At 58.7% G+C, this 16,237-nt stretch overlaps 1 protein-coding gene across 4 annotated transcripts in view; it reads left to right on the top strand.

Moving 5' to 3' along the window:
* SLC19A1 (solute carrier family 19 member 1) overlaps positions 1–16,237 on the top strand; it is a 51,817-nt gene that overhangs the window by 15,585 nt on the left and 19,995 nt on the right. Inside the window, exons 1-2 of one of the 4 annotated variants that reach the window (XM_078358756.1) lie at positions 7,798–8,130; positions 15,290–15,523. In XM_078358756.1, the coding sequence (XP_078214882.1) occupies positions 15,335–15,523 (189 nt within the window). In that variant the 5' untranslated portion in view covers positions 7,798–8,130; positions 15,290–15,334. Of the gene's footprint in view, positions 1–7,797; positions 8,131–8,489; positions 8,650–15,289; positions 15,524–16,237 lie in introns of those variants that run through there. The other 3 variants (XM_035283175.3, XM_035283178.3, XM_035283176.3) reach the window with 3 other exon arrangements.

Below are 16,237 nucleotides of genomic sequence, written 5' to 3'. Positions count from 1 at the left end.
CCAGCCTCTTTTGTGTACTTTAAGAAGTGGGCTGATATCTTCTTACTCAGTTGTAAGAGTCACTTGGGCGTCTGGAGTCAAGTCCTGTATCAGGTACAAGGAACAGGAATGTTTCCTCCCAGCTGCGGCCTGACATTTTGTTTCCTTCCTGTGTCTCTGGACACAGGTCACAAGTTTGACAGTGTTACCTTTTCATTTGGGTCTATCCGCCGTCTTAAATTAGTGTTTGTGAAAGGGACGTGATAAAGTCTGATGTTCATCTTTCCCTGTGGCTATCCAGCTGTTCTTGAACTATGTGATCTAGAGACAACCCTTCCTCAACTGGATTCAGTGGGTGCCCTTGCTGGAAATCTGTTGCCTGATGGGTGCTTCTGTTCTGGACTCCACTCACCCGCCTTGGTCTCCATATCACCGAGCTCCCAGCATAGCTCTTGGTCACAATGGCTTCGGCTTTTATAAATCTTTTACTTTCCATCTCATTTTTTTTTTTTTTTCAAGAAATGGACTCTCACTCTGTCACCCAGGCTGGAGTGCAGTGGCATGATCTCGGCTCACTGCAACCTCTGCTTCCTGGGTTCAGGTGATTCTCCTGCCTCAGCCTCCTGTGTAGCTGGGACCACAGGCTTGCGCCACCATGCCCAGCTAATTTTTGTATTTTTAGTAGAGACGGGGTTTCACCATGTTGACCAGGATGGTCTCAATCTCTTGACCTCGTGATCCGCCCGCCTCGGCCTCCCAAAGTGCTGGGATTACAGGCGTGAGCCACCACACCTGGCCTTCCTTCTTGATTTTGAATCGACGTCTTAATTTCTAAAATGTGAGCCTGTGAGATTTTGATTGGATTGCACTGAATCTGTGGATCACTTTGGGGAGAATTTTCACCTTCATAACGAGCCTTCCATCGGCAAGGAAAAGAGTCAAACTATGTAAAATCATGAAGAGATTTATGCCGAGCCAAATATGAGTGACTGGTGGCCCCTGGCACAGCCCTCAGAAGATCCTGAGAACATGTGCCCAAGGCGACTGGGGCCCAGCCTGGCTTCATGCATTTAAGAAAACACAACACAGGCCAGGCACGGTGGCTCATGCCTGTAATCCCAGCACTTTGGGAGGCCGAGGAGGGTGGATGATGAGGTAAAGAGATCGAGACCATCCTGGTCAACATGGTGAAACCCCGTCTCTACTAAAAATACAAAAATTAGCTGGGCATGGTGGTGCGTGCCTGTAATCCCAGCTACTCAGGAGGCTGAGGCAGGAGAATTGCCTGAACCCAGGAGGCAGAGGCTGCGGTGAGCCGAGATCGCGCCATTGCACTCAACCCTGGGTGACAAGAACTAAACTCCGTCTCAAAAAAAAAAAAAAAAAGAAAAAGAAAACACAACACATCCATCGCATACATGTAAGATACACACTGGCTTAGTCTGGAAAGGTGGGACAACCTGGCCGGGCTGGCTTCCAGGTTATGGGTAAAGTTAAAATTTTCCTGATTGATAATTGGTTGAAAGGAATGCCTGGTTACAATAAGGCGTTGTGGAGATCACAGCTGTATCAGCAGGTGACGCCTCCGGTCGCAGCCTTCAGAGACTGGACGGAAAACATTTCTTATCAGACTGAAGTTCTGCCTTGAGGTTGAAAGCTGGTCGGCTTTCCCTGAGTTTCAAAAGGGGGTCTGGGATCACGAGGCGTGTCCATCCCTCCCTCCCCTGTGGCCTGAACCAGTTTTTCAGGTTAACTTTGAAATGTATTTGTGCTGGGACTACTCTGGACCCCTCTGTGGTGACTGAGCACCCCAAGCTCCTGGAAGAACTAGCAAAACCCAAACTACCTGAAATAACAAGACATTGTTGTTGATTTTTAACCTGTATTTACTTCTGTAAATTCTCAGAAGTTGGTTTCTCCGAAATGAGCTGTGTGCTTTCTGATGCTTGTTACTTACTGTATTGGTTATATTTGAGAAAATGAAGGATAATGTGAAATGCTGAGATGTGACTTGTGACTTTGGCTCTGCTCAACTGTTCTGGTAGAAACGGGAACTCTGTGAAAGGGACTAAGCACACAGCTTGACTGCCGGACAGACATGACCGCGTGTAACAGGCTTCTCGTAGCAGAGAGCCTCTACACGGACGGGCAATGGAGAGGCTAATCACCCGGATTCCTTTCCCAGGAAAGGCATATTGATTAGGGCCCTGGAAACGGGATTCGACCCTTATGGAGAGGCTACAAACGGACGCATGAGGGGCGTCTGCCTCTGAGGTTGAGACAGGATGTAAAAGTCTTTCTTCTCCCACCGCTCCTCCAGGCCTGCGTGGAGCCCCCTCCTCTTGCAATTTTTGTGGTCAAGCTGGTTGTCCTTCGTCACATCCTGTTCCCCAATATGTTCCTCCATGTTATGTTCTTGCTGATAATCCTAAGGTGGTGTTTAACCTACAGTCTTGCTAAGCTGTATGGTTTCTACGCTGACACGGAAAGTTATCTTGACATTGTTCAGCTTTTATAAAAGCACGTTGGGATTTGTGTGCACCGGTTTCTGCAAATGTATTCTTTTTGAATAATTATCACTGAAATTTCGCATAACCTCGCTCCCCTTCCCCTATTGAAAGAGCACGATAAACACGGAGGTTTTCAGGGGAATGTCAGACATCCACGGGCAGCTCTATGTAGTGTCTCCCCTGGGCCCAGCTTTAAAGAAGACTTTTCCCGTCTCTCTGTCACCGACCACTCGATCACTCGGAGAGATCTTAAACCCACGTTCACGTGTTGGGAGCTGGTCTCGCCAATACCCTCGCCCAGAGAAATGGTCTGTTCAGAGGGTTGGGGGCTTAGAATTTTATTTCTGGTTTGCACGATCCACGAACGAGGTATGTCTCCCCCATTTGTTTAGCCGTCCATTAATTTCTCCCAGCGATGAGAAATTTCTCACAACTTTCAGTGTCGAGAACTTGCCCACTTTTTGTTAAATGAATTCTTAGGTATTTTCCGATTTTCAGTGGCATCGTAAATGCTGTTTTCCAAATTTTGTCTTCCGATTATTTTTGTATATAGACTTGGTATCTCATGACCTTGCTGAATTCCCTAATTATGTCTAGTATTTTTGATAAGCCTGTTGGGGTTTTCTGCCCTGACCTCCACGTCTTCTGTGAACAGAGACTCTGCCCTTCCCTCCCCACCACTGTCTTCCTTTTCTTCACCTGGTCTCTGGCCTCTGAGGGCAGCACCATGTGGAGGGAGGTTTCTCCAACAGCTGCTTGCAACCAAGATCCACGCCGGCGCTTGTGGGCTCGAGGCAAACCTCCTCCAACCCCAGGACGTTCCTGTAGCCGTCACTCCGCCTGCGGGCACGAGGGTTGGTGACCACCCCCAAGCTCTGGAAATGAGGACCAGGCGGGGGTGGGGGTTCCAATTCCGCTGTGCGCGGGCCAGATTCCCACTGAACACTCCCTTGTTACATGACATGATTCTAAACAACTGCCTTGTTATTTCAGAGAGGTTCAAGCCTCTCCCTTTCCCTGGTAAGATGGGCTATTTAAGCATGATTTTGTGAGAGTCTGGCTGTAGGGACACGTGGGGGCATCAGGACCGTGTTCTGCTGCTGGGCCTGCTGGGGCTACTGTCCGGTGCCCCAGTGGGGCTGGGGATTCAACTCCACTCCCAGAGGACCAGGCGGTACATACTTCCAGGGAAGGGGCGTGGCAGGCACAGGTCCGGGTTAGCCCCACTGCTGGCAGGCTGTGAGGGTCTCACACAGGACAGGGCAGCACTTCTTCCTCTCAGCTTTGCTTCTCTGCTCAGCCGCCACAGGGCTCCAGCTTCACAGAGAAGGCGTGGAGGATGGTGGCCAGCTCAGCCTCTGAGAGGATAGGGGCTGCAGCTGTAGGCAGGCCTGGACCCGGTGGCTGGTGGTGGGAGGCCCAGCAGAGGGGCACATTAGTGCCCCTTCTCCAGACCTTTGGGCCCCTAGGCCCTTGTGGTGGGCCACCCCTGGCCACTGGCAGTGTTTGGAGGCCAGCGGGAAGGGGTGGAGAGAGGGGCCGCTGCAGCAGAGACCCACTGGCCAGCAAGTGAGGCAAGGCATTTACCAGGGCGCACTGCACCTCTACCGAGCTGATTCAGGTGGGGGCAAAAGCACTTGCCATTCAGCAAGGGAAGCCTGGGGGACACAGATGTGCTTTGGTCAGTGGTGCCGCCTGGAAGTGTGGCAGGAAAACTGTGGCTGAGAGGCAGTGTGCAGGCCAGTTCACGGCACGTGGCAGGGCGGGGCATGCCGGCCTACTCCCATCTTCCTGCACATGGGGTGCTGTGTGCATGTGAACATGCGTGTGTCTATATGTGTGTCTCTGTACATGTGTTGTCTCTGTACCTGTGCATATGTCCTCATGGTGTCTGCACGTGTGTGTGGGGAGCTGTTTTTGTGTTGCGATAAAGAAATAAAGAGATTGGGTATTATAAAGAAAAGAGGCTTAATTGGCTCACGGTCCTGCAAGCTATACAGGAAGCATGGTGCCAGCATCTGCTCCTAGGAGGCTTCGGGATGCTTCCACTCACGGTGGAAGGCGATGGGGAGCCAGCATCACAGAGCAAGAGCGGGAGGAAGGAAGGGAAGGCGGACGTCCAAGACTGAAACGACCAGCTCTCATGTGAACTAACTGAACAAGAACTCACTCATCACCAAGGGGACGGTGCTAAGCCATCCATGAGGGACCTGCCCTCACGACCCAACCCCTCCCAACAGGCCCCGCAGTCCAACATGAGATTTGGAGGGGACAAAGAATTCAAACCATATCAGTGCATGTGCGTGCATCTGTGTGCATCTCTGTATATGAGTCTGTGTGCACGTCTTTGCACATCTGTGTGGTTCCGTGTCTCTGCACGTGTGCATTTGTCATGTGCACCTGTGTGTGTGTGCATCTCTGCATGTGTGCCTGTGTCTGCATGGATGTGTCTGTGTGCATCTGTATGTGTGTGCATTTATCCATGTGCACCTGTGTGCGTGCGTATCCGTGCATCTCTGCACATGTGTGCATGTGTCTGTGTGCATCTGTGTGGACCTGTGTGTGTGCATCTGTATCTGGATGCATGTATGTGGACCTGTGTGTCTGTGTGCATCTGCGTGGACCTGTGTGCGTGCATCTGTATCTGGATGCATGCATGTGGACCTATGTGTCTGTGTGCACATCTGTGTGCATCTGCGAGGACCTGTGTGTCTGTGTGCATCTGCGAGGACCTGTGTGTCTGTGTGCATCTGCGTGGACCTGTGTGTCTGTGTGCATCTGCGAGGACCTGTGTGTCTGTGTGCATCTGCGAGGACCTGTGTGTCTGTGTGCATCTGCGAGGACCTGTGTGTCTGTGTGCATCTGCGAGGACCTGTGTGTCTGTGTGCATCTGCGAGGACCTGTGTGTCTGTGTGCATCTGCGAGGACCTGTGTGTCTGTGTGCATCTGCGAGGACCTGTGTGTCTGTGTGCATCTGCGAGGACCTGTGTGTCTGTGTGCATCTGCGAGGACCTGTGTGTCTGTGTGCATCTGCGTGGACCTGTGTCTGTGTGTATCTGCGAGGACCTGTGTGTCTGTGTGCATCTGCGTGGACCTGTGTGCGTGCATCTGTATCTGGATGCATGTATGTGGACCTATGTGTCTGTGTGCACATCTGTGTGGACCTGTGTCTGTGTGCATCTGCGAGGACCTGTGTGTCTGTGTGCATCTGTGAGGACCTGTGTCTGTGTGCATCTGCGAGGACCTGTGTGTCTGTGTGCATCTGCGTGGACCTGTGTCTGTGTGTATCTGCAAGGACCTGTGTGTCTGTGTGCATCTGCGAGGACCTGTGTGTCTGTGTGCATCTGCGAGGACCTGTGTGTCTGTGTGCATCTGCGTGGACCTGTGTCTGTGTGTATCTGCGAGGACCTGTGTGTCTGTGTGCATCTGCGTGGACCTGTGTGCGTGCATCTGTATCTGGATGCATGTATGTGGACCTATGTGTCTGTGTGCACATCTGTGTGCATCTGCGAGGACCTGTGTCTGTGTGCATGTGTAACCATGCGTTAGCATTTGGTCCAAGCCTTGCTTCTAGAGCCACAGCAACCACATAGCACCAGCTGAGGGAAGAGGCTGCGTGAATGCCACTGCCTTCCTGATGCTGACAGGGGACCTTAACCACAGGGACAGCACTGTGTTTCTCTAGCCAAGGCAGAGGACACTGGCAGGCTGGTCTCAGGTGGCAGTGGGTGGGTAAGGTCCTCGTCCTCTGGTCAAGATTCATCTGTGGGTGCTCAGGCTCTGCTGGTGGGTGTGGACCCAGGAGCTGGGGCTGGGGCACTGCTGTGGGGTGGGCTGCAGAGCACACCTGAGGCCCTCCAGGAGGGGAAGGGGTCTCTGTGGGCATATATGGCCGGAGCCTACAGGCTGGAGGGCTGGATCCACGCTGCTGGGCCCCTGCTGACCCCTCCAGTCCAGGGCTTCACCCACCGACCAGCTCTCCCCACCCCTGACGCTCAGGCACATAACTATTTGACAGATGATGGAACACAGAACTGGGACTGTGGGAGGCTCATGAGGCCCCAACCACCAGGTCCCTTCCCAGATGCCAGGGTCACCCCAAGCCACCTGCTTTGTAAGTGTGTTTTGGGTGGAGCCCTCCCGAAGCCCATGCCTGGTGGCCCGTGCCTCCATCCATGGCCTTGATGGAGGTTTCTGTAAGGTCGTCGGGAGCCTCCTGGTTCTTCCCTCTGATCTGCTGCCTCCAGATGACAACTGCCAGGTGCTACCGGTGGCCAGGCCTCACGTCCCCACCCGCACCAGCTCCTGCAGGAAACCGGGGCCTCATGTGGCTGGGAACTCCCGGGACTCCTGCATCGCAGGGGACCAGAGGGCAGCTTGTGCAGGCCCCTCTCGAAGGCAGGGGCGGATTCGCTGGGCTTCACCTGGCTGGAGAGACAGGTGAGGGACTGGTCTCTGCGGGTCCTGCCGGAAGCCCCCTTGGGGCTGTGGCTCCCTGCCTTCCTGTCTCCAGGTAGGAAGCGGGTGGGAGCCATCCTCCTGTGGGAAGTGGACTGGGAGCCCCACTGCTGTTCATCCCTGCTTCTCAGCTTCCTGGCCTGTCCTATGCGTGGAGCCGGCTCTTCTCTGCCTGGAGGGAAGGAAGGGCCCCTCCTCCTTGGCGATGCCCCTCCTGTCTTCCAGCAGGGCCAGGCTCTGCCCACCCGTAGAAAAGGGCAGTACTGGAGAGAGAGCTGGGGGGATCCCACGAAGCACGGGTCCCTCCAGGCAAGACGACCCGTCCTGCAGTGCTCCCTTAAATTCTGCAAGCTACTCCAAATCCCCGCTTGTGAGCCAACAAATCCTTTTTAAGTTCCTTAGAAATTTGTTCGTGTGGCTGGCCACATACAGGACTCCCCAAATCGGGCCAGGCTGGGGCTTTGGGCAGGGGGCCATTTAGTCCTGTGCCGGCTTCCGGGGGGGCTGTGCAGGGGCTGGTGGGCAGGAGATACAGGTCTCGGACTGTGTATATCTGTGCTGTCTACACTCGGGAAGGGGTGGATACGGAGGCCCACCGCTCACCAGGTACCCGAAGCCGTGGGCTATGGATCCCATGGTGACCACCCGCTTCTGTTCTGTGCGGCTGACTTCCAAGTACCTTCTTGGCCGTGGGGCCCCCCACAGCCCTTGGCTTTGCCTCCCTCCCCATAGCTAGGCCCTGGATAACGTCCAGGGCAGAGTGACCCTGTGCCCCACCCCCCACCGTGTCCCGCACAGGCCTGGGGAGGCCCCACAGCTTCCGAGGAGCGTGGCCCACGCCCCGCTTCCTGAGTACCACTGCGCCGCCGTCCCCACCTGCGAGGCCTGCGCGGGTCTCCCACGGCTCTCCCTGCAGGTGGCCCCGGGCCGTGTCCTGGATCCTGCTTGCTCCGTGGTACCAGCCAGTTAGGGTCACGGTCAGGCAGGAGGGCGGGCAGCAGGGGTCCTGGGGGCGCCGGGTTCGGGGCTGTGCTTGTCCCTGCTGGAGCCCCACGAAGGATGCCCGGGGCCACCCCTGAGGGCGCGTGGGCAAGGCCCGAGTCCAGGATCCCGCATGCGGCCCGCCAGGAATGCAGGTGCCTAAGGGCGCCAAAAGGAAAACGCGCCAGGCCTCCTCCGGGAGGTGGGTCGGGAGTGGGGGTGGGGAGGGGCTGGGGACCGGAGAGCGCAGGCGGAGCGCCCGCGGCGGGACAGACACCTCCGCGCGTGGCGCCCCGGGATGCTGGTGCCGACGCGGGTGGGCCCGAGCGGGGTCAGGGGGCGGCGCGGGGGGGGCCGCACGAGGGGCCGCGTGGCCCGGGCGGGGAGCGGGCGGCAGACTCCGGCGCGAGCCGGGACCGGGGCGTGGGAAGTGCGGGGATGCTGGCTCGGGGGCGCGCGTGCCCGCGCCGTGGGTCCGTTCCCGCCGCGCCAGGCCCCGCCCCCGGGGCGCGTTCAGCGGGGCCCCGCCCTCCCGCCGCCGCGCGCCGCCCTGTGGGCGCTGTAGTCCCGGAGTCCGCCTGCGCGGGGTCCCCGGAGCCCCAGGCAGCCGCCCGCCCAGCCGCAGCTACTCGTGGGGAGCGGGGCCGCCGGGCCGCGTGTCGGGGGCTGCGGGTGTCTCGGGGTGAGTGCGGGCGCGGGCCGGGGTCTGCAGGGCCGGGAGGTGAGTGCCGGGGGCTGGGGCCCGGGGCTGCGGGGTGCCCGGGCGGGCCCTGCGTTGGGAGCGAGCTGCGGGCTGGGCTCCGCGGGGCTCCGGGGAGGGTGCGGGGGCTCGGGCCGGGGTCTGCAGTCTGGGGCCGGGGGTTCCTCCGGAGGGTGCGGGGCTCGGGCCGGGGTGTCCGCGGGCTGCGTGCCATCGTGCAGCAGGTCTCGCGCCGCTAACTTTCCGCCCCAGTCCGCTAATGGGGTGTTGAGTCCCGCCCCCAGCCTGCCCTCAGCGTCATCCGGGGGCGCCGAGTCCCACCCCCGGGTCTGGAGGAGCGCGTGGATCCGGCGTTGGAGCCCAGGCACGTGCTCCTTCGGGACGGGCCAGCCGGCGGGCGAACCCTGCCAGCCACGCGCGGGGGGACTCCGGGACTACAGCGGGGCGGGCCCCTGGCACCCCTCCAGGCCCATTGTCTGCTGTGCCAGAAGCGTCGTGGGGGCATCTGTCCCTTGAAGCACCTGTGGGCGCGGATCCAGCGGAGTGGAGCGAACCCGAGGCTCTCAGCGCCTGGACAGCACCTCTACAGCAGGAAACCCTTCCCCGAGGGTCGTCCATCCGAAACGCTTGTCCTGGGGAGTCTGTCTGGCCTGCCTGGCCTCAAGACACAGGCTGAAATTTAAGCGGGCAATGCAGCTTAATGCAGAAGCATCCAGAGCCCTGGAAGGCACCTACTGGCCACCCTGAAAAAGGTGGCCTCTCCCTAAGGAGACCTGAGGATCCAGCACAGATTCAGTCAGCAGAGCACGGGCCCCTCTGGCCGAGTGCACCTGCTTGCCTGCCTTCTCCAGGCTGGGAGCCAGGCTGCGTCTCACTGGCCGCCTTCACCCGGGTGCCGCCTGTGCCCTGCTTGTTGCACTTGCGAACCGCTTTCCTTCTGAAGGGGCTTTGGTGGATTTTTATAGTTGCAGATATTCCAGTTATCTGTGCTGGACAACGATGAGACGCTGTGCTTCTGGGGTGTTTGGGCCTGAGCAGTGACAGCGAGGGCTAATTACTTGAGCTTGGTCACCTCAGCGGGGTGGGGAGGGTGTACAATGCTTTCTTCTTCTTTATTTAACTAGCGGGCATTCTAAAAACGTAACAGACATTGCTGGGTAGCCTTCCAGAGTAGGAGCTGGTTTAAACAGAATGATAGGTGGCTTTTACCATCTCCAGCCTTCTCACATGCTTGGAAGGACAGAGCCTGGGCAGGGTGGTCACTGGGGACAGCAGGGCTGTTAGAAACTTCTCCTGAAGGCAGGGATTCTCCCTGCTTCCCCGTGACCCTCCTGTCTGGCTGGGGACCTCCTTCAGTTGCCTCAAGTGGTATGGGATGGGGCTGGATACTTGGTGTCTAGGCGTCACCTGGCTTGGGGCTGGATTTCTATGATGGCCCGAGTCTTGGCCTTGCTGGCTGAGTGCCTGTCGGCGGGCTATGTTCACTGCACGTGAGGCCAGTATGCTGGCAGCAGAGGCTGGCTGTTAAGTCCAGCAGCTCCTCCTTGCTGGCTGAAACTCTGGCTGTCTGATCCTCAGGCCACAGCCCGGGCTGTGGCTGCAGAGGGACTGCCCTGGCCTGTTCTCCTACAGGCTGCAGAATAAACAGGGCTTGAGGCCACCCCTGCCCTGGGGTTGCAACCTGCTGTGTGCTTTTAATGAGTTTCTTTGGGTCTGGAGTATTCAGCATTTTTTCTGTTAGTGGCCACCATTAAAAATGGATTTCAAATAAGACCCGGGACTTCTGGCCCCTGTTCCTGCATGGCAGCCGGAGCTCCTGGAAAGAGCCCGGGCACCTGCTCTGGCCCACCTCACCGCTGTGCCGTCACCGGCCTGTTGGTGCTTCAGTGGGCAGCCCCAAGCCTGACTTCAAGGTTTGTGGGAGTCTCCATCAGTTCTGTGGAAGTGTGGGCAAGGCACAGGAAGGACGCCTGTGCCAGAGTGGAGCGAGCCTGGCATCCCCGGGTCCCTTGGTTCAGATAGAAGCAGGCACCGTCTGCCCTGCATGGTTATCCTGCCACAGCCCTCACCACAGCCAGAGGCTGCCTGCCCCCTGCTTCACCCTGGGTGCCCCTGCAGGCGGAACTCTCAGCAGGAGGGGCTCCTGGAGGGGGTTCCAGGACTGTGTCCCACCCTGAGGGCACTGGAGAGGGCCTTGTGCTGATGGGAGGGACAGGGTTTTAGAACCCTGGGTCTCAAGTGGAAGTGAAGGTGGTGGTGGGGTTGGGGAGCCTGGGGCGTCTGGCACTATCTGACACCTGCTCTCCCTGGTGTTTCTGCCTCCTGGTGTGAGTGGGTCACGGGACCAGCCCTGTGGGATGTAGGAGTAAGGGTTCTCTTGGGACAGGCTGGCAGCCTTTGTCCAGGATGGGTGCCCCTTGGCCCCGGGTGGAGGAGCAGGGAGTTCCGCCTTGCATGGCCCTGGTGCTCCTCTGTGCCCGTGGCCACCCTGCTGGGGGACCTGCCCAGCATTCCCATGGAGACCTCAGCCAGGACTCGGGTCTGCTGGCTTTGCCAAGCAGGTGCCTGTGGGGACTCAGGTGGGAGGCACTACCCTCTGGAGTCCCTAAGTGGAGCCCAGGGCTGAGTGAGCTTTTGGAGACACATCTGGTCCCTTAGTCCTTAGCAATCATGTTGTTCAAGAACAGGGTGGCCCAGGGCCCTGGCTGGCCTGCCACCTGCCACTGGGCTTCCAGACACTGCACAGCGTCCCCACATGGCAGGAGTGGGGCTCATAGGAGCTCTCTCAGGAGGCAGCTTTGAGGATGCCACCAAACAGGCCTGACCCAGCCCTGCAGCCAGCCCTTGTCCCTGTGCTCCCCAGGCCAGCTGTGTGTGTCACGGGTCCCTGGCCCTCACTTGGGGTGGGGCCTGGCATTTGATTTCTGGAAAGTGAAGCTCCAGCTGTGTGTCGTTGTCCTGGAGAGCTCCGGGCTGCCCACCTCCCTGGCCTCTTCCAGCTGGCACAGGGAGGTGCTGGGGAGAGCACAGTCCCCTCTGACTATGGGTTGGGGTGGGCCGCCGAGCTATGACTGGTCACAGTGGATTTCACACAGAACTTCTCACAACACCGGGAATCCTGAGAGCAGTCTCTGCAGGTGTGGCGAGTCCCCGGCTCACCTGTGGGATTTGTTGAAAGGTAAAGTCCTGGGCCGCGGCGTGTAATTGCAGCTGGGCGCTGGGATGCAGGGCCTGGTGCACTCTCAGCCCTGGTTAGGAAGTGCTGCCTTCGGGTTGCAGAAGCTTCGGGAGTCCAGGATGTGGAAATGCTCGCCCTGAGGTGCTGTCCAGGAACTGGGGAGTCCAGGATGTGGAAATGCTCACCCTGAGGTGCTGTCCAGGAACTGGGGAGTCCAGGATGTGGAAATGCTCACCCTGAGGTGCTGTCCAGGAACTGGGGAGTCCAGGATGTGGAAATGCTCACCCTGAGGTGCTGTCCAGGAACTGGGGAGTCCAGGATGTGGAAGTGCTCACCCTGCACTGGTGTCCGGGGAATCAGGAGTCCAGGATGTGGAAATGCTCACCCTGGGCTGGTGTCCGTGGAATCAGGAGTCCAGGATGTGGAAATGCTCGCCCTGCGCTGGTGTCCGGGGAATCAGGAGTCCAGAATGTGGAAATGCTCGCCCTGAGCTGGTGTCCGGGGAATCAGGAGTCCAGGATGTGGAAGTGCTCACCCTGAGGTGCTGTCCAGGAACTGGGGAGTCCAGGATGTGGAAATGCTCTCCCTGCGCTGCTGTCCGGGGAATCAGGAGTCCAGGATGTGGAAATGCTCGTCCTGCGCTGGTGTCCGGGGAATCAGGAGTCCAGAATGTGGAAATGCTCGCCCTGCGCTGGTGTCCGGGGAATCAGGAGTCCAGGATGTGGAAATGCTCACCCTGCGCTGGTGTCCGGGGAATCAGGAGTCCAGGATGTGGAAATGCTCGTCCTGCGCTGGTGTCCGGGGAATCAGGAGTCCAGGATGTGGAAGTGTCGCCCTGCGCTGGTGTCCGGGGAATCAGGAGTCCAGGATGTGGAAGTGCTCGCCCTGCACTGGTGTCCGGGGAATCAGGAGTCCAGGATGTGGAAATGCTCACCCTGAGCTGCTGTCTGGGGAATCAGAAGTCCAGGATGTGGAAATGCTCGCCCTGCGCTGGTGTCCGGGGAATCAGGAGTCCAGGATGTGGAAGTGCTTGCTCTGCCATCTCGCCAATTCCCGACACCAAGGAAGGAATGTTCCAGTCACCTCTGGAGGTGGCATCTTTCAGAACAGGGGACCCAAGTTCCCCGGCGCTCCTGGGGGTCCTGTGGGTAGAATCCTGACTCCTGGGGCCATGGACTCTGGGCACAGACCCTGGACTCAGTTCAGCTCCTGATGAGTCCCTGTTGGCTTCGATGATGTGTGTGCTCTGGGTGTCCTGGGATCAGTGCACCTGTTTAAACCTGCTGACGGGTCGTGGGGAGTGAACTTGATGGGGAGGCCCCGGGGCCAGATGGGTCTCCAGGTGGGGAGGGTTGGGGAGGAGTAGGTATGGTTCCAGGTGAGTCCAGCTCCACCTGTGCCCCCTCTGGGCATCAGGGTTCCTGGTGACGGAGCTGAACCTTTGTGTGCTGATCTTCCCAGCTGTTGCCACAGGCCCTGGGGAGGTGTGGAAGGTGACCGTGAGATCTGCCTCGGCCTCGAGGTGGCCCCTTTTTGTGCTTTCTCCTGCCTGGCTGGTTGTTTTCATTCTGACTCTTTGAGAATGTCTGGGATCCAAGCTGCCTCCAATGGAGGGTGCTGGTCCCATCATCCTCCCAGCTGTGTCCTCCCAGGGTGCTCCGAAAGCCTAGAGTTCCCCAACCCTTCCCCCACCTCCCTGTGGCTCCCAGGGCCAGCCCGCCAGTCCCTGCCTCTTAAGGCTTCCCTGCCACCACTTCCCATGTTCCTTCGTCACAGACGTGAGTGCCTAGAGGCCTGAGGACAGGGCCTGGGATGATGCTGATGGCTTTGCCTGGCATGGCCTGGGAGGTTCTTCCTCCCCGTCTCCACGACTTTCCTAAGCCTTTGTGTCAGATGGGCGGTCTGGATGCTCCATCAGGAACTGCCAACCCGAGTGTTTTCTAACCAGAGACTGAGTGCTGAGAACCTGGGGCAGCTTTTCCTTGAGGTCCCCGAACCCCCAGAAACCAGCCCCGCATTGAGGATGCACTGTTCCCCTGCTGGAGGGTTGGAGGAGACTCTCCCCGAATCCAGACCCTCTGCAGACCCCCTCCCAGGCAGGCCCTATGGCGAGGGGCAACTGTCTAGCTGTGTCAGCCCAGTGCAGACGGGACAGCAACCCTGCCCCACGCAGCTGCTCAGCTGCCCTCTGCACAGGCTGTGTCCCCACCCGCCTGAGCAGCAGGTGGCCTTTCCACAAGCAACTCTGCTGATGCAGACGTGAGTTGCACCCGTGGGGGACAAGGGCTGGGTGCTGTCCTCACTGGGTTGGCTTGGTGTGAGCACCGGACGCCCTTGTTTATGGCGGCTCAGTTTTGATTGACTTGAAAGAAAACTTAACGCCGAGACTTTACGTGGAAATGCAGCAGCACTGGAGACACAATGCTGATAAGTGGACAGGCTCCTGCCCCGCAGCCAGAAGGGAGGATTGTGGTGGTGAGAGGTGCTCTTTCCCGCACTGGGGGGCCGATCTCCTGGGCAGAACCAGGACTGAAGGAGACATGCCCTCTTGTGGCTGCTCTGATGTGTGCCCTGGCCGTGTGGGCGGAGTGTTGGCTGGAGGGCCCTGATGTTGCCTCCTGGATGAAGGCCCATGGTCTGGATGCTCCATCTGGAACGTGTCGGGTCCACTCATGGCTCCCCCGCCAGCTGCTTCTGTCTAGGGTGACCTGCCTCCAGGAATGCTGGGGTCCCTGGGCTCGGGCTGGGCCTCGTCCCTCCCATGGGTATTTCACCCCTGGGTGCCCTCAGCCCCCTTGAGGACACCTGCTTCTCCCTTTGCCCTTTGCTTACTGTGGGCTTTGCCTGCATGCCCTCCTCTGGGGCGTGGGGGGCCGTGTTCCCCACGCTCATGTGCAGGATCGGAACCCAGGCTGAAGGGGACCTGAGGCTTGTACCTATTGCCACCCACCCAGGATGTGACCAGGTGTGTGCCTGGCCTCTAGCAGCATCTGTCCCTGCCTATGCCCTCCCCAGGCCACCTGGGTGCCATTAGAGCAGCAGGTACGTGGGCTGCCCTCAGGCCTGTGGGGTGAGGTGTGCCCACCCGCCACAGCCACACATGCTACCCAGCAGTGCCATGCATCTGTGGTGGCCCCAAGCCCTGAAATTTAAATTTTGTTAGTTAATACAGTAAGTCATCAGTTAATTAACTTGGTTTTGATTGGCATTTAAATTGCCCCTTGTGGCTTGAGACTTCGATCAGCCTTGGAGACCCTAGAGGTGGTGACAGCCTGGCCTGGGCACTCTGGAGCAGCTCAGGCTGGGGTAGCTCCCAAGTTGGTGCTGCAGCGTGCGGACTCATCTGGGGCGTGCGTTCACCTCCGGGGTGGTGTTTGGTCCTGAGTGGAGAGGAGCAGGCCTGCACTGGGCCTCGTTCTGCGGGGTGGGAGGCCTGCAGGCCATTTTCTCGACCTGCCCTGACTCCACCCTCCTTCCACACAGAGCATCACCTTCTACCCCTCCGGGGCTGCACGTGGCCCGAGTGGGATGGTGCCCTCCAGCCCAGCAGTGGAGAAGCAGGTGCCCGTGGAGCCTGGGCCAGACCTCGAGCTCCGGTCCTGGCGGTGCCTGGTGTGCTACCTCTGCTTCTATGGCTTCATGGCACAGATCCGGCCAGGAGAGAGCTTCATCACACCCTACCTCCTGGGGCTGGACAAGAACTTCACTCGGAAGCAGGCACGTGGGCGCCGGGGCGTGAGGGCGGCCAGTGGTGGGCGGGCACGTGGGCGCGGGGGCGGCCAGTGGTGGGCGGGCACGTGGGCGCGGAGGCAGCCAGTGGTGGGCGGGCAGGGAGCAGCTTTGGGGGCTAGGGTGCTTTTCCTTTTGGAGGCGTGAGCTCCGAAGCTGGAGTAGGTGAGTGGCTGTGTCAGCTGATAGTGGTCCCAGAGGGAACCTGGCTGGGGTCTCACTCCCCACAGCGGGCACCGTCAGGTAGAGGGGCTTAGTAACCAGGCTACATAAAAGATGATGCTGTGTCCTGCAGAGAGGGAGCCTGCCCCACCCGGCCTGCCAGGCTGGGCACATGAGGAAGCCATAATCCAGCCCTGCTGGGCACCTCCTCCTGCAGAGGGTTAGTGGCTATTTACCTAAAGAGATTACTGAAGGAATTTTCCTTCTGCTCATTTTACTCAGCCATGAGGACAAAGGCTCTTATTGAAAATGTTGTAATAAACTTATGCCCAATCACGGGTCTCTCAGGCCACGTGAAGGGTGGAGGCAGGAGCTGACCATATTGTTTGTAGGCATGTCTATACAGGAGCCTGGAAAGCCTTTGTGGGAGAAGCGTTCTCACAGGCTGCCGGCCCAGCTGGGCACCCCTGCACCCATCTCAGGGCCCACGTGCTGCCCGTGAACCTGTCCTGGACTTGCTCACCTGCTCGTCCCAGCCAC

Source organism: Callithrix jacchus, chromosome 21 (assembly GCF_049354715.1).
Source record: "Callithrix jacchus isolate 240 chromosome 21, calJac240_pri, whole genome shotgun sequence".
Taxonomy (NCBI): domain Eukaryota; kingdom Metazoa; phylum Chordata; class Mammalia; order Primates; family Cebidae; genus Callithrix; species Callithrix jacchus.
Note: the sequence above shows the minus strand (reverse complement) of the source record. Positions and strands in the feature narration are given on the sequence as shown.